The 27289-nt window shown below is 54.1% G+C and overlaps 6 protein-coding genes across 7 annotated transcripts; all 6 read right to left on the bottom strand.

Moving 5' to 3' along the window:
* Positions 1-1008: 1008 nt before the first annotated feature.
* LOC117647484 (fatty acid synthase-like) lies at positions 1009-11563 on the bottom strand. The gene is made up of 27 exons (XM_034389239.1): positions 10925-11563; positions 10411-10611; positions 10076-10329; positions 9506-9997; positions 9069-9203; positions 8254-8691; positions 7865-8113; positions 7290-7558; positions 7068-7212; positions 6880-6996; positions 6706-6808; positions 6342-6623; positions 5850-6265; positions 5400-5780; positions 5133-5320; positions 4882-5064; positions 4496-4793; positions 4229-4408; positions 3942-4152; positions 3679-3859; positions 3478-3602; positions 3270-3370; positions 2663-3101; positions 1991-2263; positions 1656-1918; positions 1352-1588; positions 1009-1283 (listed from the first exon to the last, which is right to left on the bottom strand). The coding sequence occupies exons 1-27, from the start codon at positions 11388-11390 to the stop codon at positions 1107-1109; spliced, it is 6804 nt and encodes a 2267-aa protein (XP_034245130.1). The 5' UTR covers positions 11391-11563; the 3' UTR covers positions 1009-1106.
* Positions 11564-12900: 1337 nt separating this feature from the next.
* On the bottom strand, positions 12901-13870 carry LOC117647156 (signal recognition particle 9 kDa protein). The gene is made up of 3 exons (XM_034388725.1): positions 13682-13870; positions 13315-13383; positions 12901-13222 (listed from the first exon to the last, which is right to left on the bottom strand). Exons 1-3 carry the CDS (start codon positions 13751-13753, stop codon positions 13136-13138), a joined length of 228 nt encoding a protein of 75 aa, XP_034244616.1. The 5' UTR covers positions 13754-13870; the 3' UTR covers positions 12901-13135.
* A 119-nt stretch (positions 13871-13989) lies between these two features.
* Positions 13990-16666, bottom strand: LOC117647155 (m7GpppX diphosphatase). Its single transcript, XM_034388724.1, has 6 exons — positions 16284-16666; positions 16026-16171; positions 15727-15951; positions 15521-15638; positions 15292-15429; positions 13990-15200 (listed from the first exon to the last, which is right to left on the bottom strand). The coding sequence occupies exons 1-6, from the start codon at positions 16633-16635 to the stop codon at positions 15187-15189; spliced, it is 993 nt and encodes a 330-aa protein (XP_034244615.1). The 5' UTR covers positions 16636-16666; the 3' UTR covers positions 13990-15186.
* Positions 16667-16740: 74 nt separating this feature from the next.
* On the bottom strand, positions 16741-19752 carry LOC117647311. Its single transcript, XM_034389018.1, has 3 exons — positions 19734-19752; positions 18014-18286; positions 16741-17929 (listed from the first exon to the last, which is right to left on the bottom strand). The coding sequence occupies exons 1-3, from the start codon at positions 19750-19752 to the stop codon at positions 17643-17645; spliced, it is 579 nt and encodes a 192-aa protein (XP_034244909.1). The 3' UTR covers positions 16741-17642.
* A 281-nt stretch (positions 19753-20033) lies between these two features.
* Positions 20034-21571, bottom strand: LOC117646966 (serine/threonine-protein phosphatase PGAM5, mitochondrial-like). The gene is made up of 5 exons (XM_034388378.1): positions 21205-21571; positions 20940-21112; positions 20635-20855; positions 20410-20543; positions 20034-20329 (listed from the first exon to the last, which is right to left on the bottom strand). Exons 1-5 carry the CDS (start codon positions 21411-21413, stop codon positions 20185-20187), a joined length of 882 nt encoding a protein of 293 aa, XP_034244269.1. The 5' UTR covers positions 21414-21571; the 3' UTR covers positions 20034-20184.
* Positions 21572-21854: 283 nt separating this feature from the next.
* On the bottom strand, positions 21855-27121 carry LOC117646964 (ethanolamine kinase 1). Of its 2 annotated transcripts, XM_034388375.1 has the most exons (7): positions 26937-27121; positions 26215-26292; positions 24608-24721; positions 24217-24512; positions 23906-24132; positions 23565-23808; positions 21855-23456 (listed from the first exon to the last, which is right to left on the bottom strand). In XM_034388375.1, the coding sequence occupies exons 1-7, from the start codon at positions 26943-26945 to the stop codon at positions 23384-23386; spliced, it is 1041 nt and encodes a 346-aa protein (XP_034244266.1). In that variant the 5' UTR covers positions 26946-27121; the 3' UTR covers positions 21855-23383. The 2 variants fall into 2 exon arrangements, with proteins under 2 accessions (XP_034244266.1, XP_034244265.1); XM_034388374.1 differs by having other exon boundaries at positions 26215-27120.
* Between the last annotated feature and the right edge of the window lie 168 nt (positions 27122-27289).

The following is a 27289-nucleotide window of genomic DNA, read 5'->3' as shown; positions in this document are numbered from 1 at the left end:
CCAGAAGGATTTTGTTTTACAGAGTATTCGGCTGGGTAGCCTATTGGCTGCTGTGAGAGGCTTCTCCTTCCAAATAGGCCCGAGTTGTTTGTTTCTAATGGATGGAGGGGAAGGGTCCACGCAGCTGGCATGGTTTAAAAAAGATAAGTTTCATTTTCAAGGTTTTTATTGTAGAGACAAAAATTTGCACGCACTTCATCAGTTGATTCATTCTACATTCACAAACTATGAGTAATTGGACTACAAACATAAACAATTCAACCCTTCTGCAGGCAATTTTCCGTGGTTGAAAAGAAAATAAAGGACACAAGGCTGTTGTGGCGGAAAGGATGCGGTGAGTTGTTTTGGACCGGAGCGTGTACATAGAAGGATCCCTCTAAACAAGACAGTGCAAAACAAAACGAAAACCGTACATGAAATTACCGCTGTTACTGCGGCAGGTGCGATCACCGGGCAAGACAGTAAATACGGAAAGACTGTATGTACGCGTAAATGTACTACGCACTTTGCTCTGAAGCGAAGGGAGTTGGGGAAATTCCTCGCGGCCTGGCTAATAATTGTGAATCAGACTGTACTTTATTGTGAACCTTGCGCTCGAGCGACGGAAACTGCAGTGTGCCCTGCAGGCTGCAAAGTCCAACGGGCGGGGAAGTGCGGATGAGCCGACCCTTCGGTCCAAAAGCAATCAACTGCCACAAGTGAGTTTGGTTCGCGCGGTCCCGAGCGCAGTCTCGAAAGTCGCCCGTCGAGTCGGCCCGGCCGATGAGATGAATGACCCCCCAAATCTAGGTGAAGCGGCGAGGCTCAAATTCAAATGGGCGGGCTGGCGGGGCTGGCGGGGCTGTAGCTGTTGGGATACCCGTCGGCCGGGCGGCCCGTCGGAGACGGTAAGAGTGCGTACGCTGCTGCATATTCAAGCGGAAAGGTCCGACACGGCGCGAGCATGGCGTGAGCGCCTCCTTTCTCACGAGTCCGCGCAGAAGAGCGCCCCGCCGTGCCGCCGCCGTGCCGCCGCCTCGCCCATACCATGAGGGCACGCTCATGGCCTCGGCCAGGCCGCCGGGGCCGCCGCCGTCGACCCCAGGAGTGCCTGCAGCTCCCCGCGTCTATCTGAGGCGCTGCCACAGGGTGTCGCTGGCGTTGCAGATGCCCACGAGCAACGAGTGCATGGGCTTGGTGCCGACGTAGACGCCCTGGCTGACGACGCGCGCCGCCTCCTCCCAGAAGCGCGCCGAGCCCAGGGTGCTGTCCAGCACGGCGACCTGCACCTCCTGCGTGCTCACCTGCGGCAGAGGGCGGCGTTAGTGGGGGTGCGAGAGAGACAGGGCGACGAAGCACTGCAGACAAGTACCTGGTCCAGGCCGCAGAAGTTGTCGGCCTCGGCGCCGGCCGGCCTGATGAGCGTGATGACGGTCTTGTGGAGCTTGAAGTCGGCGCGGTACTCCGCCAGGGCGCACAGCCGCGCGTACACCAGGTCCAGCCCGGCGCTCAGCTCGAGGCGGTGCTTGGCGACCTCGGCGTCGCCCAGGCTGAGCGCGTGCTGCAGCCGCTCGGGCCACGTCTGCAGGGCCTCCAGCGCGTCGTAGTCCTGCGCGGAGGGAAGGGGGTTAGCCACCGGGCTGGCGTCGTGGCCTCGAGGTCGCCGACGTACTCACCATCGGCCGCAGGTGCAGCAGACTGCACAGCAGCCAGGCCTGCAGCGCGCCGCCCTGGCCCAGCCGCCACACGGCGTTCTGGAGCTCCTCCACGGCGCAGTCCAGCAGCAGGACGGCCACGTGCTCGCCGCGGGTCTGCTCCAGCAGGCGGGCCGCCTCCAGGGCCACGCAGCCCGACCAGCCGCGCGCCACCAGCGTGTAGGGCCCCACCGGCTGCCGCGACAGCACCTCGTCGACCAGCCCCGCGGCCAGGGTGCTGATGCCTGCAAGCGAGTGAGCTCAGACACGGCATCAAACGTCGAGGGAATGAGTCTGGTAAAGAGGAGGATCCTGACCCTGCTTGGCGACGCCGGGGATGAGCAGCACGGCGTTGGCCAGGATGCCGCGGGCCAGGGGGCGCATCTCCTCGGCGGGTTCGCCGCCCAGCCCCGCCACCAGGAAGACCGGCGGCACCTCCTTGGACTTGGCCTTGGCGCCGCCGAAGCACGACGGCAGCATGGACGAGCAGGGCGCGCCGCCCAGCGCCGCCATGGCCAGCGCGGACTTGCCCAGCGACACGAGCGCGTCGCGGGACAGCGGCAGCAGCTCTCTCAGGCGCTCCTTGAGGGCTGCGGCCAAAAGGGAAAGCGTGTTACGGACGCGCGACCGGCACTTTCACCGGGCCGCCTCTCTCCGCCGCGCAGCCCGCGCAGCGCTGCAGCGCCGAGTTCCGTAACGCAGCGAGCGACAGCGGCGCAAGCGGCAACGACCGGAGGCGTAGGCGGCCGGCGGGGGGTGACTCGGAGGCGAGCCGCGGAGCCGCGCTGGCGCGGAGGCGGAGACCCACGGAGCGTCCAGCCAAGCGCCCAGCGCCCACGGACGGCGGGATGGGCAAGCCCGCAACGCACGCCGGCGCGAGCGGACTGCCTACCAGCGCGGCTGCAGACTGCTTCCGAAGAATTCGTCGCTCTGTCTCTGTCGCACCCATGGGGCGTCCCGTGGGGGTGCGAGAGAGACGGAACACTCACAGGCCTGGTGCTGGTCCTCGGGCAGCAGGTTGGCGTGCACCACGGGCTGCGGGTCGGCCATGGCACTGTCCATGGCCAGCACGCGGAGGTGCGGCGCGGCCACGTTGATGCCGACCGCGGTGGCGCGGCCCCCGGCACGTCGACGGGCGGCGCACGCCGCGGCCACGGGCCCCGACGGCGCGGACAGCTCCACGGCCACGAGCAGGACGGCCTCGCGGCACAGGCCGGGGCCGCGGAGCACGCCGTCGAGGGCCTGCACCGAGTCCACCTGGCGCACGGACGCCGAGGGCAGCACGAAGGCGGCGGCGAGCGGCGCCATGTTGTTGGCCCTGGACACCAGCGTGGCGGCGCCCTGGGCCGTGTCGGCGCGCACGCCCGGCACCGTGGTCACGTGCGCGCCCCAGCGCGCGCGCATCAGCGCCAGCCGGCGGAGCGTGACCTGGAGGCGAAGGCCGAGGGCCCGAAGGCCGAAGGGCAGCGGATTAGGCACTACGTCCACAACGCGCGGCCCGCTCGGAAACAATTAAAAAGTCAGATGGCGGTCATTGACGTGGTGGTGCCGCGGTGGCGTGGCGCCGCGTTGCGCCGCGTTGCCGTGGTCACTGACCTGCGAGAGGGCGTTGTCTGGCATGCCGCCCAGCAGCACGCTGCGGGCGCCGCGCGACAGCAGCCACTCCACGGTGTGCAGCGCGTGCGACCGGCAGCCGCCTGGAACAAAGCGATGACCCGTTGACGCCGAGGTCGCCTGGACTGCGGTCTGTGGTTCACGGGGCGGAAAGCATCTTTTTTATTTTGAGCCTCCGTCGGGTACTGACCGACCACCAGGTAGGAGGCCTTCTCGTCGCAATGGAAGCGCTGTCCGACGGCGTCCGCGGCGGTGGGTGTCTTCGCGGTCTTGAGCTCCAGGATCACCTTGCCCGTCGAGTCACCGTTGAGGTAGCTGCAGGCACACACCCGAGTTACGTCCCCGTCGGTCAACTAGCTGGTCGCGGCGGGGCGGACTGGGGCGGACCTACCTGACGGCCTTCTGGGCGTGCGAGGCGGGCAGCACGGTGCGGTCCAGGGGGCGGACCACGCCGTCGTCGAGGCCCCGCTGCACCATGGCGTGCACGGCCGCGCGCACGTCCTGCTTCTGGTTCATAAGGCAGTTGGGGTGCAGCCCGTAGAAAGAGGTGCTCTTGATGAACAAGTTCATGCCTGCAAACGAAACGCAGCGTCAGCGTCGGGTTGTCCGGGAGGCACCGGGAGGACGTTGGCCTGGGTGGCGGCGGGGACGTACCGATGTGCACGCCCTGCGCCTGGTCCGAACCGTTGAGCTGCACGACGCGGCCGTACATGCCCAGGGAGCGGAGCGTGGCGCACAGCCCCTCGCCGCTCAGGTTGCTGAGGACCACGCGGACACCCTTCCGCTGTCGGTCACCCACCAACATTTTGGCCAAGTCGCGCTCGAACTGCTCGCCCTGCAGGTCCAGGATGCGGTCCGCTGGGATCTGCAGAGCATGGCGTGGGACTGTCAGTGTGAGGTCTTGCTTCAAGTCTTCCAGAGGTCGCTCGCTGCACTGGTACCTGCGGGAAGCGCTGCTGGATGAGGAGGCGCTCCTCCTCGGAGCGGCAGGTGGTGAACAGGGGGCAGCACGCCGCCAGGGCCACGTCGAGGGCGGCCTGGCCCACCGCGGACCAGCCGTCGTGGATCAGCACACTCTCGCCGGCCTGGACGCCGGCCGTGTGGACCAGGGCGAAGTACGCCTAGGTCGAGGGAGGGCAGTGTTTACAACTTACGACAACTTTCATTGAATCTCAACAACTAGTACCTCGAGAGACTAAGTTGCTCACCATGGCGTAAGCGTAGGGCACGGTGGCGGCGTCCTCCAAGCTCCAGGCCGCGGGGACGTCCCACTGCAGCACGGGGTCCACGTTGAGGCCGGCCGCGTCCATGAGGCCCATCACGGGGGCGGCGTCGTCGCGGCGCACGGCCGCGTAGTCCAGCAGGCCGATGCCGCGGGGCTGCTTCAGGGGCGCGGGCCACTTGATGTCCAGGATGTAGCCGTCGCGCACCTCCAGATTGCTAGGCTCCTGTAGCGAGCCGTTCAAGCCCAGGAACTCGAAGTGCAGACCCGGCACGTTGGCCAACCTGGTTGAGGAATTGTTAAGGACGATTATTTTTCCTGTGGCCTTGCCCCACGGTAAATGCGCCAAGGGAAGTCCCCCCGTGATCGTACCGGTTCACGTGCAGGGTCTTGTTGGGCTGCGCCAGGTCGGCCACCCTCTGCGGCCGCAGGTACAGGTTGCCCCAGGCGCCGTGCTGCAGGACGTTGACGGCGAGCCCCAGCCGCATCTGCGCGGCGTAGAACGGATGCGTGGCCGAGAACTTGGGCGCCGTGGCGTCCAGCAGGAACACGCATCTGCACACAGTCGTGGGTTCAAACACCGACCCAGTGGGCGCGCCTTTTGCGTTGGTGTGGTGGCGTACCTGACGCGGTGCGAGCCGGGCAGCTTGCGGACCTCGTTGAGCAGGGCGGGGATGCCTTTCTCCGGGAGCGCGCGCCACACGAAGAACGACTCCCCGACGGGGGCCACGGCCAGCCCGGAGATGGCGCTGCCGGAGTCCACCTCCACCACCTGGCAGGGGAGGGTGGCCGACTGGGGCAGCAGCTGCGCCTGCAAAGCACACAATTCATTTCAGGGAACATCCCTTTCCAAATCACGGAAGTTCAATAGAATTCTCCGGCATACCCACCTTCTTGAAGACGGCCAAGCGGTGGTTGTCGAAGGCCTGCTGCATCAGCACCTGCACGCCGCTGGCGGAGGGTCGGGTCGGGTGCAGGGGCAGGTGCGCCAGGAGCACGGCTTGCGGCGCGAGCAGCGACACGGCCTGCGGGACGTCCGCGGTGCTCACCACCACCAGGTCGCAGTCGGGCACCTCCTCGCGGCTCACGGCGCGCACAAGGACGTTGCCCATGCGCCGGGCCACGGCCTGCAGCAGGCCGAAGAAGGCCTTGTCCTCCAGCACGGCCCCCATCACGCCCACCAGCACCTCGCTGCCCTGGCGGCACAGCGGCTGCAGCGCCATCTGCTGCCCGGCCAGCTGGATGGCCGCGGACACCAGTTCGTCGGCGCGCTGTGGGGGAGAGGTCGGCGGTCAGCACGCTGTAAGGACACCAAGTGCTCGTAGCTCAGCGCCACGCACCTGGAACGTCGCGGGGCTGTCGCCGTGCACGAGGAACTGCTCCATGTCGAGGGCCAGCTTGTTGGCGGTCTTGTCGCCGCTGGGGGAGAAGGGCTTGGTGACGACGCCGCGCAGCTCCACGTTGGCGCACCGCAGCACCTCGCTGGCGCGGTGCAGCCGGAACGCCAGCTCCTCCAAGAGGGGCGTGTTCTGGACGACGGCGGCCTCCTGCGCCTGGCCGTCCGCGTCGACGACCTCGAAGGGCGCGGGCGCGGGCTCGCACAGCAGGCGCCGGTCAGGGTCCAGCAGGATGCGCTGGATGCGGCAGGGCACGCGCAGCTCGGACGTGGTCTCGGACTCCAGCACGGAGAACAGCTGCAGCAGCGTGTCCAGCAGGAACAGCGGGCTGTCCAGGTTGGTCACGCGGCCCTGCACCTCTGCAACGCGAAGGAGACACTCAGCCAGGAGTGGTGGACTGGCTTTGCAGGGGTCCGGCCGTCCCGCCCGTCTCACCTGAGGGGGAGATGACGACCTGCCTGATGGCCTTGAGCTTGCCGCCGATGCGCACGCCGCGCCGCTCCAGCTCGTCGTACACCTCCTCCTGGTTGTAGGAGGCGCGCTGCTCGCCGCGGACCTCCGAGATGCCGGTCGGCGCCTCCGAGTTCCACATCTTGGCGAGGCCCTTGACGCCGTCCATGGGGAGGTAGGCGCGTCCGCACGCCAGCACGCGCATGTTCTCCGAGACCTCGAAGTGGCCGCTGCCGCGCTGGTACATCACGTACACCAGGGACTCATCTGCAATGCAAGCGGCGAGAACGCGCGGTTAGGGACGGCAACGAAACGGAGCCTGCACGGAGAATGGAACCCAGGCACTGACCGATCACCGGCAGGTCCACGCAGTGATGGAACTGCACGTTCTCGAACACGATGGGCACGGGCTCGTCGTCGTGGATCGCGTAGATCATCTCGCGCACCTTGTCCTGCGTGATGAAATAATCGTGAGGAAAGTCACTCGGGGAAGGGGGGCGTCCACCCGGGACCGTGCGCTCACCAAGCAGATGCCGGGGGTGATGATGGAGCGGCCCTGCCACTCGCAGTGGCGGTACGGCTCGAAGGCCGGGTAGATGGAGCGCACGTCGAAGTGGCGCTCACCCGGGACGAAGGTGTCCTGGAAGACGAGGCGCGTCAGCGCGTCACAGCTCTTGGGCATCGCTCGGCAGGACAGACTGGACCACTCACCTGCTGGCAGTGCCGGCCCGTGTACCACGACTCGGTGTGGTCCCAGTGCACCAGGCCGCTCAGCGTCCCGGTGCCGCGCGCCACGGGGCACTCGACGTGCTCGTACAGGTTCTGGATCATCGGGTTCAGCCCGGCCAGGTACAACCTGGTGCAAAACCGTCAGCATTACCGCCAGTGCAGTGCCGGAGGCCCGGAGGGGCGGCCGACGGACTGGGCACTCACTTTCCGATGGCCTCGAGCAGGAACAGGGCGCCGTCGGGGGCGTCGCGCCGCGTGAGCGGCACGTTGGTGACGCCGGAGTCCAGGGAGCGGCGCACGATGGCCTGCAGCAGGCCGTGGGGCGCGATCTCGATGCAGATGGCGTCTTTGGGGATCCTTTTGGAGCCCTCCTCGAAGAACACGGGGCTCAGCAGGTTGTTGGTGTGGTACTCGGCGGAAGAGGTCTTCGCCAGGGGCTCCTCCCAGCGCTCCTCCAGAACGCTGGTCGATATCTGCGCGCCGAGAGTGTATTTAAAACGCGCCCAGTGTTTGTTTCGGGGGCGGGGCACAGTGGGCCAGAAGACCGGTGGAGCGGCCAAAACTCTAGACGCGTTTTGAGCTCTAGAGTCTCTAAATGGGCCTCGAACCGAACGTGTGACCCCACCAATGGATTGCTCTCCGAACGAGGAATCCATTGGTGGGGTCACACGTTCGATTCGAGTCCCATTTAGCGACTCTGGAGCTCAAAACGCGTCTAGAGTTTTGGCCGCTCCACCGGTCTTCTGGCCCACTGTGCGGGGGTTGGGTTCGTGCCTTACCCAGCGTGCGGACCGCGGCTTGGGGTCGGGCAGGACGTCCTTGAGCAGCGTGAGCAGCTTGGGCCCGGCCGGCGCGATGTAGCGGCTGTGGTACGCGATGTTGGACACGTTGACGGCGCGCGCGAACACGCCCTTGTCCTTGAGCTGCCCCACGAAGCGCGCCATGTCCTCGGCGGGGCCGGAGATGGTGCAGCTGGTCTTGGAGTTGCGGCAGGCCACCTCGATGGTCTCGGGCAGCATGGGCTTCACCTGCGGCGGCAAAAATCCTTGACGGCCACCGCGAGGGGGGGGAGAGGAGAGAGAGAGAGAGAGAGAGAGAGAGAGAGAGAGAGAGAGAGAGAGAGAGAGAGAGAGAGAGAGGGCACAGTGGCGCGACGCGGCACACTCACCTCGCTGTAGCCGAGCCCCACCGCCGCCATGGTGCCCCTGATGAGCTCCGTCTCGATGGAGGCCCTGCCGCGCGCGTGCGCCGCCAGCACCATCTGCTCCGCCGTGAAGCAGCCGTCGGCGTAGCCGCACCCCAGCTCCCCCACCGAGTGGCCGATGATGCCGTCCGGCTCGATGCCCAGGGACTTGAGCACGTCCGTCAGGCCCACCTGCACGGCGGCGATGCCCACGAACGAGTGCAGGATGTTGTCGTAGATGGTCTTGTCCTCGGTGGTGATGATGTGCAGCAGGTCCACGCCGTGCGGCTTGAGCGCGTCGTGGCAGCGCTGCACGGCGGCGCGGAACACCGGCACCCTCAACAAGTGCCTGGCCATGCCCGGCCACTGGCTGCCCATGCCCGAGTAGATGAACCAGATGGGCCGCTTGGCGCCGCCGTGGGGCTGCGGACACGCACACACTCAATTTTTTTTTCGGCCTTAGAACGAGAAGTATCGTGTGATAACAAAGCATTTTGAGCCTACATATACACATGCTCAAAACACTTGGTATGTTTTAGTCGTGCAGGAATGACTCCGGCAGAGAGAGCGCCGTTGCCGGTAGGCAGCGCCGTTGCACCGGCGTGCGTTGCGGGCCGGCCTACCCCGCCGTCCGCGGGCGCTCCGGCGCGCTGGCGCGCTGCGGGCGGCGCGGCGACTACAGGCGCTGTTCTAGGCCGGCGTTGCAGGCGTTTTGCGAACGGGAAACTGACTTAAAAATCGAATTCTTTCCGTGGAGAATGGGTGGGAAACGTTGCGGAAGTCTGTGAACGAAAACCTACCGCGACTTCGTGAGGGAGGGCCTCCGTCTTGGGCAGGAAGGTGTAGGCGCGCTGCAGGTGCCCGAAGGTGTGGATGGTGAAGACGTCATGCACCAGGCGCGCGTACTCGGGGTCGTAGGTCTTGTAGCTGTGCAGCTGCAACAGGCCACCGCGGTGTCAACCGTGGGTTCAAGTACCGGCCGCGGCGGCGTTTCACAGTGGGCCAGAAGACCGGTGGAGGCGGCCAAAACTCTAGACGCGTTTTGAGCTCCATGGGACTCGAACCGAACGTGTGACCCCACCAATGGATTGCTCTTCGAACGAGGAACCCATTGGTGGGGTCACCTTTTTGGTTCGAGTCCCATTTAGCGTCTCTGGAGCTCAAAACGAGTCTAGAGTTTTGGCCGCCTCCACCGGTCTTCTGACCCACTGTGCGTTTTAGTGTTCTTTGAGCCTACCTTCTCCAGGGCCTTGGTCATGGCGTCGTCGTTGCGCGCGGAGACGAACACCATCTTGGGTATGGGCTCGAGGATGACCGCCTCGCCCTGCGTGCCGACGGCCAGCCTCTCGGGCTGCGCGTCGACGACCACGGGCTTGGCCTTGGGGTTGGCGCGGAACACGGCGTGCGCGTACTGGTTGGCCACGCCGAAGTTGTTGATGGCGACGGTGGCGCGCTTCCCCGGCGCGCAGAGCGCCGTGTTCTCCGTCACCACCTGCATGCGGCCCTCCACGATGGCGCGCAGGGCGGGGTTGACGGTGGCCGGGGTGACGTTCACCGTGGCGGGGATGATGCCGCCCTCCATGGCCACCAGCACCTTGCAGAGCGCCACCAGCCCCGACGACGCCTCGGCGTTGCCGAACTGCCCCTTGGTGCTGCCGATGCGCAGCGGCTGCGACCGCCGCGAGCACACCGCCGCGTCCAGGGCCGCCACCTCTTGCTCCTCGTGCGGCTGCGGGGGACGGCCAGAGTGACGTCACAGTCTCCCAGTCTCCCTTCGCCCAGTCTCAGGTCGCACTCGGGGCGTTACCTTGAACGCGTCGCCCTCGGCCTCGAGGTAGTCGATGTCGTCGGCCCGGATGCCCGTCAGCTCCTGCAGCTCGTCGTAGAACTCGGCCAGGTGCTGCGCGTGGTGGCGGACGTCCAGCTTGAGCAGCGGCGCGTTGTGCTGGAAGCCGAACTTCTTGACCTTGACGTGCTCCACCGAGGCGTAGAAGCGGCGCGCGCTGCTGCGCCGCTGCACCAGCATGCAGATGGCGGCCTCGGAGCGCACGTAGCCGTTGGCTGCACACCAACAAACAGCCCCCGTTAGAAAGCAACGTCCCAATTCGAAAACTCGGATAAAAATTAAAAATGGGAACGGACCGTCTTTGCTGAAGGGTCTGGTGACGCCGTCCGGGCTGGTCATGCCGAGGTCGTGGAAGTGCTGCGTGATCTCGGCGTGGAAGGACAGGGTGGCGGTGCCCACGATGGCGAAGTCGATCTCGCCGCAGTCGATGGCCCTCTTGGCTATCTCCAGCGCGCTCAGCCCGCTGCAGAAGCTCGTGTCCAGCGCGTAGCTGGGACCTGCAAGCCAGCGAGCCCAGTCATGCCACGCGCCACGCCACGCACAGTGGGCCAGAAGACCGATGGGGGCGGCCAAAACTCTAGACGCGTTTTGAGCTCCAGAGTCGCTAACTGGGACTCGAACCGAACGTGTGACCCCACCAATGGATTCCTCGTACGGAGAGCAATCCATTGGTGGGGTCACACGTTCGTGTCGAGCCCCATTTAGCGGCTCTGGAGCTCGAAACGCGTCTGGAATTTTGGCAGCCTCCACCGGTCTTCTGGCCCACTGTGCCACGCCGCCAAGGCCGAGCCGCTGTCCGCTGGGACTCACCCTTAAAGTCGAAGTAGTACGAGACCCTGTTGGCCATCATGGAGCGGTTGTGCCCCATGATGCCGAAGCCGTCCTCGGCCGTGGTCTGGATGAAGATGTTCTCGGACTCGCTGAGCGCCGAGCCGATGAACACGGCCGTGCGGGTGCCGCGGAGCTCCAGCGGGTTGAAGCCGGCGTCGACGATGGCCTCGAACACGCGCTCCATGATGATCCTGGACAGCGGGTCGGTGGCGTCCGTCAGCTTGCGGTGCATGCCGAAGAACACGGCGTCGAACTTGTTGATGCCGGACACCTTGCCCGTCTTGTTGATCATCCCCAGGCGGCCGGGCTTCCAGCGCTCCGCGTTGTCCGTCACCACGTCCCTCCCCGTCATCAGGGCCTCCTTGAACGTATCCAGGTCGTCGCACTCGGGGAAGTGGCCCCCCACGCCCGAGACCACCACGTCGTCGTGCTCCATGTTGGCCATGTTGGCGTTGGTGCGGCGGTTGGTGCAAGCTAGCGGCCCTTTGGCGGTTTTGGAAGGATGTTTGGCGTCCGCAGTCAGCGCATGCCCCCAGACGGCCCTGGTGGTCGAGAACGTCTTGATTGTGTGGTCGCGCGGTGGCAGGTGCGGTGGCAGGTGCCGTGGCTGGTGCGGCGCGAGCTCGGGCACGGGACGGGCACGGGTACGCCACGGGACGAGCAGCGAGTGGTGCGGGGTGGGAACGCGGAACTGGGGGTTACGCCCTATCCACACCTCCTTATAGCCCACAACAACATCGCTTCACTAATTACACATTGTAATCCGAGCAAGCACGCCGCGCCTCCCCTTCACACCCCCTCCCCGCCCCCTCTCTTTCTCTCTCTCTCTTGCGGGCAGTAACCTTACAGACACTAACGGGCCTGGGCGGGAAGGCCTTGAGCATACGAACTTGCATTGAGTTGCAATGGGAAGTGATCAGCTTTGGCTGCACTTCCTAGAGTACTCTTGTTAACATTTTTCGCCCCCAGACCATTCAAAATTGCAAGGCACTACTCCCCTCTCCCTCCAAAACAAAAAAATCAAATCATTAAGACTGGCTGGCTAGGCTTTGGGGTCATCGCCCTGGTAGTCCTGTGTACTAATCAACCAGTAATCTTCGTTAAATCCGCATGCCGTAATCCTTGATAAAATGTCATCATTTTTAACGTTTTTGAAACAATTTTACATTTGACTAGGAATCCTGAGTCAAATTTTAAAATCCTGTTATCTTTATGTATGCCTGACATAAAAGTGCCCCCCCCCACCCTTTTTCGCTTGTCATATTACTCAAAATTCACCCATTCTTTTCAATTGTTGTGGTGGAAAGTCCATGAGTAGTGTTCATGCCGGAGTGGACGGGGCACGGCACCGCTGCAGCTCATTGGCTGTCGCTTAGTCAATCGGAGCTAGAGTCTAGAGTCCTGAATGGTAGGTGGTGGGCGTGGTGCGTGCCTGCGTGGTAGCTGTCCCAGGGCATTGCCGACCGACTTCAAAGCCGTTTTCCGTGGGGGGATGCGTAGCGTAATGTGTTACTAGCTATCCCCCGCGCATATGTCCGTGATCAAACGCGGTTTTAGCAGATGCGGATCCAGGAGGGGGCATGGGGCGTCGCCCCTCCCCCCCCCTTTCTGAAGGCGGCAAAAGGTAGGCAACAAGTCTCACTTAGCCCCTGTAGGTAGGCAACTTTTGCGATATCGCCCCCCCCCCTGAACCCGTCTCTGGATCCGTCCTTGGGTTTTATTGAGGGGGTGAGGGATACTACTACTTCCCCACGCCGCTGCCTTCCCCTTTGCGTGAGAGTGACCAGGCCAACCGCAGGCGGAGGCCTCCGGGTCAAACTGTGGCTGCGAGGCCGCAACGCCCCCTTGGAGACCTTGGGGGGCTGCATTGCACTGCATCTGTGGCCTGGCACTTTGGGGGGTATGATTGGCAGTAGAGGAGCTGGGAAGGTTGGATTAAAAGAGGAGGCACACAGTTGAAAATAAACAATGAGAGCTTTTAATGGATATGATACAGAAATATATTGGGAACAAACATTCAAATACAAAATTCAACCAGTCTCAACGCTGGAGTACATAGAAAATTTACAAAACACACAAAGGCAATTTTTCCTTGTTTCCATTCTCAATTTGTGTTTATGAGATACCCCACGCAACAGAACGCTTCACAATTCATCAAAGATGTGATAATATAATAAAGAAAGTCGTGTTTTATGAAGCCATATGTCTCATAAGGTTGTTTGTAAACTTTTCTACTTTTTTAGCGTCTTGTAATAGGTCAGTTTTAAACTGCAAACACTGAAAATACGGAAAACACATGAAAACGATTAAACCAATGTGAGACTACAAAGTACAATAATAATTAACAAAAACGTGATAAAAATACATACCACTTTGTTATCTGTCATTTTTAAACATAAGACCTGCTTGCTATGAATATACTTCATGGTAAATCGACTCTGTAAAAGAAAAGTGAATTTTCAGAATATATTTTTTGAAAAGATACAAAATGTAACGTTTTGACAAGCTAATGTTAATAAAATGAAAGGTAGTCGTGACATACGTCATTAGAAACTGAGCCAAGTAGAGGGCTTATAAATAACATTCACAAGTTGCTATACGAGATTTGTTAACTTATGAATTTTCGTTGCTCTAGGAACCTCGATTAATTAAAACTTAGAGAGCAATCGCGAAAAATAACTAAATCAATTTGAGGGTTAAGGCGTCCACGAGAATGTACATATGTTTTCAATATACCTTCATAGGGTCTTGCAAATAAAGACGTTCCGCCGCCCGTTCAAATTCTTCCCATGTTTTAAGGAAAGTCATAATGGCGCTTCCTTAAGACTCTAGAAATACGGAAACCAAAATTATTGACGTGTTGTCAGTGTTTTTGAAGTCTGTTTACACGCACGCCGACACGTGCAAATAATTTTGACTATTCACCCCAATCAGCATTGCCAACTCAACGACACAAGGCCATTTGGGGTTGGTAGGATTGAGTGGCGCGTCATTTCAACGTGCGGGTTGCGTTGGTGGGGGAAATAAAAGAGGGAACTTCCAAAGAACATGAGGGATCATTCTTTAATAATGCTAGGCTTCATCCTGGAGTTCACAAATTAGTTGTCCAGAAACATTGGTAGTCAATCAATAAAATCAGGGCTCAAATATGCAAATAAAAACTCATCCTGAGCTTTCCTGTAAGAAGAAGGAATATATTGTGAAGTTTTTGAAAGAAGTTTCAGCCCTTGTACAAACACAGGAAGGGAAACCTCAATGCAGCTCACAAGTGAATCATTTTGCCAAGAAGAAACTAACATATTCGATTCTTTTTCTAAGTGAAATGAAACTTTGATTGCTTTGTGTGATGCAACCTCTGCAGATTTATTGTTCAAAACAGTAAGAAGGGTCAACTGACGGTCCATAACATGAATCAGAAGATAGTGAGAGACAACACTGCTAACTTTTACATAAAGCATTAAACGACATAATACACTAGGACATTGTCTAATAGTTTTATCAACAATAAAAATAAACTCCAGAGCTGGGTTTATCTTGGTAACTTGAGATCTAGTGACAGAGACAGGTGTCACATTCACAGTTGAATGCCATAGACAGACTCTCGCATCACTCTTTGAACCTATCCACGCTAGGCAGCATCTGCAACGGATAGTGTCTTCTTTGCATTCAACATGAGATGGATGGATATGAAAACCACTTGTCGAGTAAAAACAATCTAATTTTCTAGGGTTTATATTAATACTCGAGTCTCCATGGCTGTGGCAGAAAAAGTCACTTGCGTCGTAAGAGCAAGAGGGAAGGGGAAGGACCCTCTCAAAAGTAATGGTTTCTTCTGACACAATGCTTTGACCACAACACAAACATTGAATGGAGCAGGGTTCAGACGAAGGAATGTTTGGTGCACTTTCAACAAACTGAGACACACCCTTCTCACACTCCAATAGTTGCACAGAAAATGATCCTGTTAGGTCCCTGGGAGATGTTTGAACTCGAAATGACACATGCTTCTCTTCCTGGAGAAGCGAAGACAATTGACAAGGTTCAAACTTGATAGGAACATTTTGCGGAAGAGATATTGTGTGGCTCTGTAATTTTTGAGAACCGAGCAGCCAAGTAACAGTTAACTCATCGGGATGCACCACTAGCCTGACACATGCTTGAGGAAATGGTACTGATAGAAATACACAGCAAGATTGGACAAGAGGCCGGACTTCTATCAGGACACAGGCATTCAAATCCATTTAAGCAAGAATACCTGGAAAAAAATAAAACACCACTGTAGTAACAAACTAACAAAAATTTGAATAAAATGATCCCTTTAATAATAAATTGTAACATTTTATCACCTTTCTTGTTCAAAACTGTGAAAAGCTTGTCAGACTGCCTGACAGTGAAAGGTAACGTAATGGTTTGATAATAATTTGGAACCAACTGAATATTGTTGATTACTGAGGTCAGCAAGTGAGCCCGCTCCGTGTGGATTCCTTAGACAAAAATAGTCAAAATAATTAAAATTGTGAACTGTATCTACACAAGAGTAAAACATAGGATAAGATAAGATATTGTGCAACAAACCTGGAGCATCATATTGCAAATAGGTGAAATGGATGTGGAGATGATAAAATGTTGGTTGGTAGTGAAAGAAAGCTCGAATCCTGGATGTAGGCAAGCCATAACGCTCATTTATGATGTTCTGAAAAAATATAATTGATTTTTAGGTGTCATAACTTATCTTGTAAAGGTTAAAAAAAGACTAAGATGAATAGGCATACTGTACATACAGTGCACTTTGTCAAAATATTCTGAAGAAGAGGCAAATGGTCTGCGGTGAGATCTCTAAGCGACTTGATGCCCGTTTGACGTACAATCGCCAAAAGATAGAGACTTTTTAAATCTTTTCCGTCCCACTTGAGGTCTGGTAGGAGAACGAATCCAACAGAGGGATCCTCATCTTCAAAGACAATTCGTTCAACCTCAGATTTGTGTTCCAAAATGTTGTAAACCCACTGAAAGAAAGCAATGAGCCTAATTAAGTCAACAGGTCATGGTCCTGAGCTCAAATTATCCAATCCATACACACCTGCAGGTTGAGCTGTTCGTTCTCCAAATAAGGAAGCGTTACAGATTTGTACACTTCAGGTGTTTCTTCGACTATGTGAATCAACTGAGTTTCGTACTTTTGAATATGCTTGTCAGATGCCGGGTGAATGACCGTAGCCTTCACAGCTGTCATGAATGCAATCAGAAACAAATAAAATAGCAGAATTAGTTTAAGAACAGATAGAGGAGCGCGGAAAATGGGGCCCTTAACCTCACTTCCTCAAGCCGGGTGTCTCACCGTTCAGCTCGCGTTCGATGAAGCAGTCATAGTTGCCATAGACATCGTTGCGGAAAACCTTCTTGAGGGAACTTTCCACAGTGCACAACTTGTCGAAGCCGTCCGCGTCGAAGGGCTTCTTCTCCAAGATGACGAGAGCACGCTGGCCGGGGTCGGCGGCTCCAAACGACCCGACAGCGACGATTGTTTTGTTCCGGCTGTCACAACTCAGGATGCGGTCCGCGCGAAAAGCGGACAAATCCGTCAGGTCGTCGCCGTTCGCCTGCGGCTCGGCGTCACCGCCTACTTTGTGTTTCTTGACAGGAGGCTCCGTTTCATTCGCATCGTGGATTTTTTGATCAGTGCCCGCCATTGCGTGTTTGTTGTTTGATGGTTCGAACGCCTTCCGCCCCTCCCCTCCCCCTCCCCTCCCCCTCCCCTCTCAAATTGAGTTTGTACTGTGCGAACGCGAACGCTGGCACGGAGTCAAATCTAGCAACAAGCCTAGTCCCGCACCACACATTTCGGATTAGCGAGCCTCTGTTTAATTTCTCTATCTAGGAAGTGCGTCGGTTGGCAGTGCGTTCGCGTAGAGTTGGCAGAAGTGGTCTCGCGCCTGGAGGGTAGGCATCCGCTTCCTAGCGAGACGGAGAAGTGCGACGGGTTGCCTAGCCTCCTCATCGCAGGCGTCAGGCGGTTAAGCTAGTTAAGCTGTCGGACTCGAAGCGGTTCCGACCGGATACTCGAGGATAGACCGGTGATCCGTTAAACCCCGCGCGCTGTCGCGGATTCGCCCGGGGAAGAGTGCACCAGTGCACCGTGACGCGATGCTTCAAGAATAGACCGACCACTCGAGGCCCAGATCTGGCAGCCTCGCCTCAGATAAGATAGTGAGGGAACGGGTTGCGAGCGGCCAGAAAGCCTGATCACGGACTGGCGATGGTTGGATAAGGCCCCTCAAGCACTGATAGAGCAGTGCCGCGCGCGCAAGTCTAGTTTCTGACTTCTGGCTCATGTCTGATATGCGTGCTGTGCACGCGAAACGAGGAGATAGCCACGTGTTGTTTTCCCTGCCAAATCTGGCTGGCCTCGTCATTGCGACGGAAGCAAGTCCGTTACGTGATTCATGCTCGGACATATAGCCTCATGGACAATAAATCACGAAAGTTTTTGGTAGGTAGAATGCATTTTTAAAAATAAATTTTCTCTTTTTTTCGACAGGTTGGCATGGACGGACCAGAGAGGGGTTTGGGTCGGGCGGTGTTGTAACCACCAGATTTCCAATGACATTTTTTAAATATTTAAAAACGAGAAAACTAATAGTTTTTACTCTAATCTGAAATTAATGAGGTCAGTCAAGTGGGGCATTTCGCAAACTCTCTAAAACTTTACAACGGGCGCGTCTGCCGGTGGGTGGTCGGGCCGCGAGGGGTTGTAGACGACGAAGGTGCACTCGCAGATCCGCTTGAAGCCGAGCTTCCTGAAGGTGGCCTCGGAGGCGGGGTTGGGAAACACGATGTTGGCGTGGAGGTCCTTGCCGCGCTCCGCCAGGGCCCTGCAGGCGGCGCGCGTCACCAGCCCGCCCAGCCCCTTGCGACGGTGGTCGTCGGACGTGTACAGGATGCGGAGGAACCCCCCTTCGCCCAGGATGTGCGCTGCGGGGTATCCTGGACAGCCGCAGGCGATTTGAAATCAAGAAAAACAGCTCGCACGGCACCAAAAAGAAATCGAGTCGTTAACCACACAAGTACCTTCAGTCTTGTCCTCGGGGAACGCGCCCCACGACAGCCCTGGGTTCCGGACGATGACGCTCCTGATGAGGTCCAGGGCGCCGAGCCAGACGCGGCCCGCCCACGTCTCCAGCGCCGCCACGTCGTGCTTGGCCTCCAGCGGGAGCAGGACGTACCCCGGCGGGCAGCTGCAACACCGCAAGCACGCGCAAGCGCCTCCAGACTCCACGCGGCGAGAGGGAAGTCCCCGCCCCGACCGGTGCTCTCGTCGCGCTGTCTCTCTCACGGGCCGTCCTGGTTAGGTTAGTGCGAGAGAGACAGCGCGACAAAGCCCAGTCGACTGATTCCGAGGACCGCCTTCGTCGCTCTGTCTCTCTCGCACTCGTGGGGCGTCCCGTATAGGTGCGAGAGAGACAGAGCGACGAAGGCGGCCCACAGTGGGCCAGAAGCCGGTGGAGGCGGCCAAAACCCCGGACGCGTTTTGAGCTCCAGAGTCACTAAATGGGACTCGAACCGAACGTGTGACCCCACCAATGGATTGCTCTCCGAACGAGGAATCGATGCCTGATGGAGCAGGGGAGAAATGGGGATAGTCCGAAACGGTCCTTACGGAATCCTAGCTGTCCTTAGAAAATCCCCGAGTGTGTTTTTCGATGTTTGCTAGTTTGAAATCAAAAAGGTAGCGCCCCGACCACTGTACAATGAATCCTACGCCCATTTCACATCTACTCTGACATTCGTCCCTGGGGATGTCCCTAGGAATCGAGAAATTACCGATCCTTGCTCAGTCCATTACGGTCTTTTAGGATTAATACCAAAAGGAATCCTGAGGAAAAGTCAGTTGGGAGTCCTTTTCATTAGGGAGTCTTCAAATTCGACCTAGGGATAATTCTATCGACGATCCATTTTATTCCATATGGAGAAATCCTAGGGGATAAATGTTTTAAACTCCTAAAGGATATTGAGAAGACTCCCCAGAGGAGAACTAAGAAAGTTGTCCTAATGGAAACTCGAGGACCTTTTTTTTTGTCCCTGCGGACAAATCTTTAAGGATTTATGAAAATCCTTAAGGGCGGGATTTCGATGGAGAATCATAAAAGATAACCTGATGGAGCAAGGGAGAAGTAGGCATTGTCCGTGTTGGTCCGTAGGATATCCTTGCTATCCTTTAACGTCCTTACGGGATGCTTCCAGGGAGAATCCCTAGGGATAATCTAGGATAATCCCCAGGGGGATTATCCCTAGAGATTATCCCTAGGGATAGATTATCCTTAGGGATTCTCCCTGGAAGTATCCCTAGTGTCAGACTTCCCAGTAGATGGCGTTAGTGTCGCCTATGTTCAGTCTTGCCATCAAAGTGCTCCTATGGTCAAGGGCAGTAGAACTTTAAGTCCAAACTTGGCACATACTAAAAGAACAATGTGAGCGAGACGTGGTAAATTTTCTGTTGCTCGAATATATCGCATTATCGGCCCTAAAAGACCAATTTAATTTCCCTCTCGCGTGTCGCTACGATTGCTGTTCACATAGGGTAAAGGTGGGCTGCTCCATCGAGTTTAGAAGTCCCATAGGACATCTCCGAGGTTCGTCAGGTCTGCAGTTGAATTTTTGAGGTGGAGTCGCCAGTACCCACCTGGCACTTGCTTGTTGAACTAATCGTGAGATTCAATCAGAAGATGGTGCAGGACTGACAACGGTGCTGGACGGTTCGTGTCCTCCTTTGATCCCCATGCATTTTTACGGATTGTCCCTGGGGACATCCGGGGATTATCCCTAGGGATATCCGGGGATTATCCCTAGGAAATCTACTTTGAAACAAAATAGGACAATCCTGATCACAGCCAAGACAATGTCCCTAAGGAATTCCTAAGGATAACGAAAATCCCCAATTCTCCCTAGCTCCATCAGGGGGCCGCCCGGGGCGCCCATGAGATTGATTCAGAGAGTCGTTTTCGTCGCGCAGCCACTTTCGCACTCAGGCGGGGTGTCCGCACGCTTCGGGAAAAGGGCCAATTATTCAACACGTACGCGTAAAACAGAGTAGTAGTTCATCAGCAGATTTATTAACAGTCTTTTAAAGTCACCCGTAAAGTCCCGGGATCATGACAAACATAGTAATGAAGAGAAGGACACATTTTCTTTCTTTCAACTTACACACCATTTTGAGCAATGCAAACCTCACGAATTGCGACCTATGTAAGGAGATCTGGAGGAAAGTGACCGCTGTCACCTAAACATCTAAGACTTACTAATCCGTTTGGCCAAACCGATAGCCATGTAATACTGCCATGGCGAAGATCCATACGCAACCATGCCTCAGGTGGCAGCTGGAGCGCCCTGCAGACAGAAACGCACAGTTAACTAGGTTTCATTCTGCTTTGCCACTTGGTAAGATTACATGCATAATTTTACTTCACCTGCAGACAAAGTAACGGATAACATTTCCATGACACACAATTATGTCATAGGAGTCTTGAAGCTGTCTAAAGTCTGCACGGTAAACATGATTCCTGAAAGCAGCTTCAATACGAGAACCATCTTGAAAGAATTCCTAAAAAAAATTAATGAAAATTTAAATGCTAGAATAAAATAAGAGTAGCTCACAAAAGGAAAAATAGAAGAATAAAATGAAGGACTCTTACATAGTCTAATGGGTCGTAACCATAAACAGAGGGCTCAGGAGGATATGGTGCCCCCTCTTCCAACATTTTGTCATCACTGATTGGAAATGCACCAGGCTTCATCTGACTAAGAATGTGGTCAGCTGTCTGTTGTGCCCTTGTCATTGTAGACCTCATCATTTTAGTGTAAGGAAAATTCAATGTTACAAGCCTCTTGCCCGTCAGTTTTGCTTGCTCAACACCTACAACGAAATAAAAATTCAATGTCACAAGCTCAAAATCAAGGTTTCACAGAGAAAACAAACGAAGCAGTAAGATATATCTACCTTTTTTAGTGAGGACCATTTCTTTGTCTGTATTGCCATCAATGTTGTACTGTCCATGCCGAATCAAAAGAAGGTGCCGCACAGCCTTCGGTTCAACAATTGTCAAATCTCTTTTGTGCCGAATATCATCTTCACCCCCTTTTGATGGGGAAACCATGGAAGATGGGTCTCTCCTGAAGAAAACAGCCAGTTCGCATGCAAACGCAACAAACACATCAAACATCTAGTTTGTTTACAACAGTGAGTCTAGAAGCATTCCAATCACCTGTCCCAGTTGAAATCCCACTTTGTGATAGCAGGCTCGTATGAACCATTGTAGTCGGTTTCGAAACGCTTATTTTTCAAGTTAGATATCTTCTGAGACGCCTGGACGACTGTTTTAGTGTCTGACAACACTGTGGAGGCGTACAGAACCCCTGTAAGACCACCCAGGCCTCCCAGCCCCGCAACCATTAGCTTGCCCAATACTGCCATAGCTGACTGTCAGTACAAGACCGATTCCAGAACTCGAAGCTAAGTCATCAAGCGCCATAAAAAGCACTCAATCACTGTTCAAAATAGCTTCGAACCGGCAAACCGGCCTAGCAGAAGACACCCGAAGCCCAGCAGACAACAGCCACGGATACCAACACGTCAAAGTTATACCAAGTACCCATAGTAGTTCTTGTTGCACTTTTACTGGAAAATGATTGCCGTGGACAGATTCTTAATATTTAATAGTACTGTTGGTATATAGCACAGCAAATCAGGAATATGTCTTTGTTTCAAACTTTTGAAAGGAGAAGGAAGAAAAGCTGTATTTTAAATTGCAGAGTTGGTAGAATAGCTTGTGGCGGAACGCAGAGGACCGCGGTCTTTTCAAAAACACCTGGAGCGAATTTCCATCTCTGTTTGAATCGGAGTACAAAGAGACCATTGAAAGATCAACATTTTTATTTCAGATTTCATTCTATATTTCTTTGATAATACTCATAGCTACTCAACCTAAAAATACAGTAGACTATTTTGTGAGGCAAATACATGACTAAGTCAAAGAAAATCAAACTTGCACCAAGGTAATGAAGTATGAAAATTTATCACAGAGGTTTTTCTTCACTGGTTCTAGTATGCTCTGCACACTATAAGTTGACACTTTGACACCAAGCTAACTTGGAAATAGGCATCTCTACAGTTTTGCTTATCTACGAGGTGAATGCTGTGCTTCACATAATTTCAGCAGGTGTTTTGTAGAATAAAATAAAACATAATGAGTAAATGTTTTTGGCCACATAAAACATTTACATAAATCTACAAAATTTCAGTAAAAGTCGATTATAAAAATGATATGAGTTTGACGTCATAAAGAGATTCACATTACAAAGCTACTCTTGTCATTTCACTGCACATCAAGGAATAAGAATGAGTTAGTCCATACACACCAACTGGCAGCAACAGTGCAAATTTTGAATTCACAATACATGACTCTCCATGAATAAATTAATGCTAACATCAATAGATGTTTGAGGAATGGGAGGGAGCAGATAAAGATGCACAAATATATGGAAGGGGAAGAGAGAGAAAGAGAAGGACGAGGGAACTTTTCATGTTTTGAGATGGTTAAAAGTAAATTGAGGAATACCCAGAACACAAAGAATCACTTCTAGAATGACCATTTTATATCTAAATTAACTGCGATGCCCACAAGTGATTCTACTGAAAAACATGTTGGTGTTGTGAAACTAAATCATAGATTTAACTCAACGACACCTTAAGAATCGTTTTAATGGTTGACTGGTACTGATTAATGTGCCACTGCCAAGTGAAACATATAGTAAAATGGAGAACAAAATATATGGAAGCAAATGGCAGAACACACAAGTCATTTTGGGTAAAATTGTATGGTTAAAAATTGGCAACACATCAACAACACAAAAACATACATTTTTTAAATGTTTTAGAGAGCACTGCTCCACTGCCATGCACTGCCATTACATTTCAGTCAGTCACAAAATTGATTGCCAAGTAATAGAGTAAAGCTTTTTTTGGAATGTAATATAAAGATGCATAAAAAAATGCAATCAAAGAAAAGTCATTGAAGTGAACTTGACACATTCAGATGGTTTTAGTTCACTGATAAGACTTGTATAACAAGAAAAACTTTGTATAAAAGAACATTAAGAGACTCTTTGGAATGCCTTCACATTTTTTTCTGTTTATAAAAGTTACTCTGGTTACCCTTACAAGAATAAGAATACTATACTAAATAGGAATGCAAGTTTGTTTTGACTAAAAGAAAGATAACAGAAACATACTAAAAATTGTGGGCAGGTAATACAAACTGGAATTTTGATAAACAAATTGCTTCAGCGAAAAATGCCCAGCTGTTGAGGAAAACAGAAGAGATTTTCAATTTTATGGTGTACAGCGCCCTTAAAATTGACTGGCCACAGACACCATCTCAGGCATCAACTGCTTGTTTGAAGAGAAAGGAACAAGCTCTTCTTGCTAAAGTACTCCTCCAATCGTATTGATGCATACCTGGGACAAATTGTATGAAGGGAAATTAAAACATAAGTATTTATGATATAAAATAAAATTAACGCAATAGTTGAAATCAACAGAAAGCATCAAAAGGAAATCACTCACTCAAAGAAATTGAACTCAATTGATGAATGCTCTGACTGCACTATAGCCCATAAGGCCCACATTAAATGAGCTGCTAAGGAAAATTTGTTAACTTGAACATACAGGTCTTCAACATCTTTTGGAAGAACATCTTTTGGCGTTTCAGATCCTGCCTTAAGCCTATTAAATTCCCTCAAATAAATATCTAGCCACTTGAATTGGAGTTCTTTGTCAGGATACAAAGAGTAGTCAACTGTGGCAACTCCTATCAACAAGAAAAGAATACAGTTTTCAAAATTATAAAGAAACAACAGTCATAGAAAAATCCATTTCTGTTCTTCAACAGCACAACAACTACATACCTGCAAATTCAGCAAAGTGATTACCAATATCAAATGCCTGGTAATTCAGCCCAGCATACTCATAGTCGATGAATGTAACTTTGTCACGACTTGGGTCCAGTATGACGTTTGCCAGCAGCAAATCATTGTGACACATGACAACTGGACTGCCTAGGTTTGACAGGTGTTGTTGTAAATCTTCCATCTCCGTTTGAAGGCATTGCACCCCACCAAATTTTTTCTCAAACCTGCAAATTAGAACAGAGAGAAATTATGAAAAAGACATAAAACAGCAAAAAAGAAAACTAGATACTAGGGCCGTATGCACAGACCTGGCTTTTTTGTCCGGGTCCGTAAAGGCACCCTTGAGCAGGGTGATGTACTTGTTCATGATGTCCCACAGGATGGGTCGGGGCTGCTGCTGCCCCGGGTCCTGCAGCAGGTCGTCGACGTTCTGCGCGTGGAGCTGGGCCACGCGGCGCGCCACCAGCGGGTACACTACGGGGTCGCGGACCAGGGCGGCGTCCAGGGTGCACCCCGGGGCGAACTCGTACGCCAGGCCGTTGTTGAACGTGGCGTACAGCTGGGGCGCGAATCCTGCGCGCTGCAGCAACTTGATGTTGCGCACCTACATTGTCAGTGAAAACCAAAATAGGAATCATTGGTGATAAAAAAAAGAATAATTTCCTCTGGTGTTTTTTTTTAATTTTTTTTTTTATGTACCTCTGCCTGCCTGTCGATGAGGAGGTCCGTGTTGTGGCCGTAGATCCGAATGAGCAGCACGTCGTCTGGCACCGAGCAGTGCACCAGCTTGTTTGTGATGCCATCCGTAAAGAGCTGGAAAGAAATAAAAACAAAAATTTATTGAAACATTTGGGCGTCCTGTTTACCACAGAGGCGGGTGTGACACGATTCGAAAGGCCGTCAAGAACGACGCGAGCAGGCCATCCTGTCCTCGAGGGTCGAGTATTCGGGTCAAATCAAAAATGTAGGTGTGAGGGGGAGACCAATGATCGCATTATTAAATTGCTGCATGATCTAGGACCCCCCGGATGCCCCTCGTTTGGAAGAGATTTGGAGGACCCCCGCCCCTCCTTTTTTCTGTCGCCATTTGACACACGTCAGGCACGTTCCGACAAACGTCACGTCACGTTATGCCACGCCACGCCGAGCCGCGGGAGGCAGAGGCAGGAGCAGGCGGGAACGCCAAGGACAACAGGTGGCGCGCGACCTGTCCGACACGCCACTGCAAGCCGAAGCAGCCGAAGCCACGGACACGGTGGAATCGTGTCACTAGAATGGAAAACGAAAACAAGGAGAGCCGACCGCACTGTACACTACGGTGCACTGTAAAACCCCAGGAGACGAGGCGACCGTTCCCAGCGAGTGTCTCCCTCTCACTCCCTCTTTAATCGCTTCCGCAAGCCATCTGTCCTGTCCCAGTGTCCCAGACCCACTGCCACCACCGGGCCAAGGACTCTTGACAGCTGGGACTTTGACGGGCAGCGCGCTGCAGCGCAGAGCAAAGGTAGCCGACTGATAACAACAGGAAATCAGTTTTTCTTCTTAGAAAGAGAGACAGATTTGGAGAGACGGAGAGGGAGGGAGCACTGGTTTTAGTTGGCTCTCTGCCACATCTACACGGCGATCAAACTAAGTGGAGCGGGCAACATCCCCATGGACTTCCCCAGGGGCGTGCGAGGCAACCCGTCGCGGATCTGGACTTCCCTCGCATCGGCCAGTTCAATGCTCGACCTCCACTGTGCGCGCGTCTTGGAGCTAGGCTCATCTTCGCACATTTATTACTTAAACTAAAACAACAGAAACTGCCAGTCTTGCTGACAAGGCAAAAGATTGGCTGCAGAGATAACTTCCCGAACTGAGGCTGGGCGATTGAGAAAAAAAACATGCAAGAATAAAGAATAACAGGACTTGATGTGAGAAAGGGCCAGTAACCGTGCCAGCGAACCCACTGATAGCCCATGTCATGGGGCAATGCTTCTGTGAGATTATCAGTCAGCAACACCCAAGAAAGTCAATGTTCTTATCATATTACAACTTTCACACATTTTTAAGCCATCTGTGAGAAGAGAGATGTCAGAACCAACAATTCTTTTATTCTGAGATAATAATAGTCAAGAGGGATAGGTATACGCCCCTCTTACAGGGAAGTCTCTCTTTTGTTTGGATAATAAATCAAAATAAAATTTGATATTAGAACAAAATAAAATAATTTGCTGTTGACTATAGTAAATAAAATTTGGTAAAAGAATTGCAAACCCTATGATAAATTCAAACGTTGATTTCTGAAAAATTGAAGAGCGCCTCACCTTGTACTTTACTTCACTCAGCTTCCAGCTTGGCCTGATAGAAGCAATAACTTCTGCCGCTCCATCATAGAGCGTGGCCTGCTCCACATAAACATCGACATGTGGAACACGAGCCATGACTAGAGACCAGCTAGATGCTACTGGCTTGAAAGCCCTCGCCGCACTGTTTACATCCATGGTCTTTTGAATCATGAGGCCAGGGAAAGAGAGAGAAACACACGGGGAGGGGGGAGGGGAGGGAGGAGAAGGGGGAGGGGGTTACAGAAAGAGGAGGGGGAAGCCGTCTGCTACACTTAGGTTATATCACTGCTATCTGAGAACAGCCATTATCTTCTAGTACTTCAGAATACTGTAAGAATACGTTGGACCACGGTGATATGCTCCCCGATCATTCATAATCTTTGACGCATGAATGATGACAATAGACGATTTACAAATACACAGCATTCTCGCAGGCTGGACGGGTCGCACTTCGAGCACTTTGAGATTTAAGCCCAGAATTTATACGCTAAGAGGGCAGAACTCGCTTGGACTTTCGGGAGGGCACACTAGAAAAGTCACCGACCAGAGCTAGGCCTCTCGAAAGGAACAGACGAGAAAACGTCAACTTAAAAACGACAGTCCGTGACGAATATATAACCTAGTTTAGACCGTATAGTGAGCTAGAGAGCATCACCGGGGTTTCGCATGTCGATTTCACGCGACCAGTGCGTTCCCCAAACCATTTCCATTGATGAGGGGCTCTTTCTTTTCGGATATTTGGGTGCAAGGACGAAAAGGATGGGGCTGTTTCGGCGAGGGCCAGCTGAGATCTTCTTGACGACAACACACGGCCCGGGGGAGCCGCGCACACGGCACACGGCCGCATGAGGGCCTGTTTGGCTACGGGACTCGCCCTGCGCTGGCTAACTGGACTGCCCCCAGGTCGACTACAATTGGCGGTCGTCTTTTGTTTCTAGTGCCTTCCCGCATCCGGGCACCGGCGGATAGCGCCGCCGCAGCAAGTAGTGCGTGTTTTCGGAAACAGTGTAGGGTATAGAAAGGCATTACGGCTGATCGACAGCCGATTAAAATT

This window comes from Thrips palmi, unplaced genomic scaffold, assembly GCF_012932325.1.
Source record: "Thrips palmi isolate BJ-2018 unplaced genomic scaffold, TpBJ-2018v1 HiC_scaffold_2, whole genome shotgun sequence".
Classification (NCBI taxonomy): domain Eukaryota; kingdom Metazoa; phylum Arthropoda; class Insecta; order Thysanoptera; family Thripidae; genus Thrips; species Thrips palmi.
The sequence above is the reverse complement of the archived record's forward strand: the minus strand, read 5'-3'. Positions and strand labels throughout refer to the sequence as shown.

Bases quoted from the DNA above. Each gene is read 5' to 3' on its own strand.
- LOC117647155 (XM_034388724.1), bottom strand. From the start codon at position 16,635: ATGGCGGGCACTGATCAAAAAATCCACGATGCGAATGAAACGGAGCCT. The intron at 15,639-15,726 runs GTATGTACAGTA...ATATTTTTTCAG, and splicing joins ATATTTTGACAAAGTGCACT to AACATCATAAATGAGCGTTA. The intron at 15,430-15,520 runs GTTTGTTGCACA...TTTTTGTCTAAG, and splicing joins TTTGCAATATGATGCTCCAG to GAATCCACACGGAGCGGGCT.
- LOC117647156 (XM_034388725.1), bottom strand. From the start codon at position 13,753: ATGACTTTCCTTAAAACATGGGAAGAATTTGAACGGGCGGCGGAACGT. The intron at 13,384-13,681 runs GTATATTGAAAA...TTTCTTTTACAG, and splicing joins ATTTGCAAGACCCTATGAAG to AGTCGATTTACCATGAAGTA. The intron at 13,223-13,314 runs GTATGTATTTTT...CCGTATTTTCAG, and splicing joins AAATGACAGATAACAAAGTG to TGTTTGCAGTTTAAAACTGA.
- LOC117647311 (XM_034389018.1), bottom strand. The intron at 17,930-18,013 runs GTACTTGTGTGG...GCGGCTGTCCAG, and splicing joins CCCCGAGGACAAGACTGAAG to GATACCCCGCAGCGCACATC.
- LOC117646964 (XM_034388374.1), bottom strand. From the start codon at position 26,406: ATGATTCAAAAGACCATGGATGTAAACAGTGCGGCGAGGGCTTTCAAG. The intron at 24,133-24,216 runs GTCTGTGCATAC...TCTAATTTGCAG, and splicing joins GACCCGGACAAAAAAGCCAG to GTTTGAGAAAAAATTTGGTG. The intron at 23,457-23,564 runs GTGAGTGATTTC...AATTTGTCCCAG, and splicing joins ATTGAGTTCAATTTCTTTGA to GTATGCATCAATACGATTGG.
- LOC117646966 (XM_034388378.1), bottom strand. From the start codon at position 21,413: ATGGCAGTATTGGGCAAGCTAATGGTTGCGGGGCTGGGAGGCCTGGGT. The intron at 20,856-20,939 runs GTAGATATATCT...ATTTCGTTGTAG, and splicing joins AATGGTCCTCACTAAAAAAG to GTGTTGAGCAAGCAAAACTG. The intron at 20,544-20,634 runs GTAAGAGTCCTT...AATTTTTTTTAG, and splicing joins GTTACGACCCATTAGACTAT to GAATTCTTTCAAGATGGTTC.
- LOC117647484 (XM_034389239.1), bottom strand. From the start codon at position 11,390: ATGGCCAACATGGAGCACGACGACGTGGTGGTCTCGGGCGTGGGGGGC. The intron at 9,998-10,075 runs GTAACGCCCCGA...CGTCCCCCGCAG, and splicing joins CCGAGGGCGACGCGTTCAAG to CCGCACGAGGAGCAAGAGGT. The intron at 6,997-7,067 runs GTGAGTGGTCCA...CTCGTCTTCCAG, and splicing joins CGGGCCGGCACTGCCAGCAG to GACACCTTCGTCCCGGGTGA.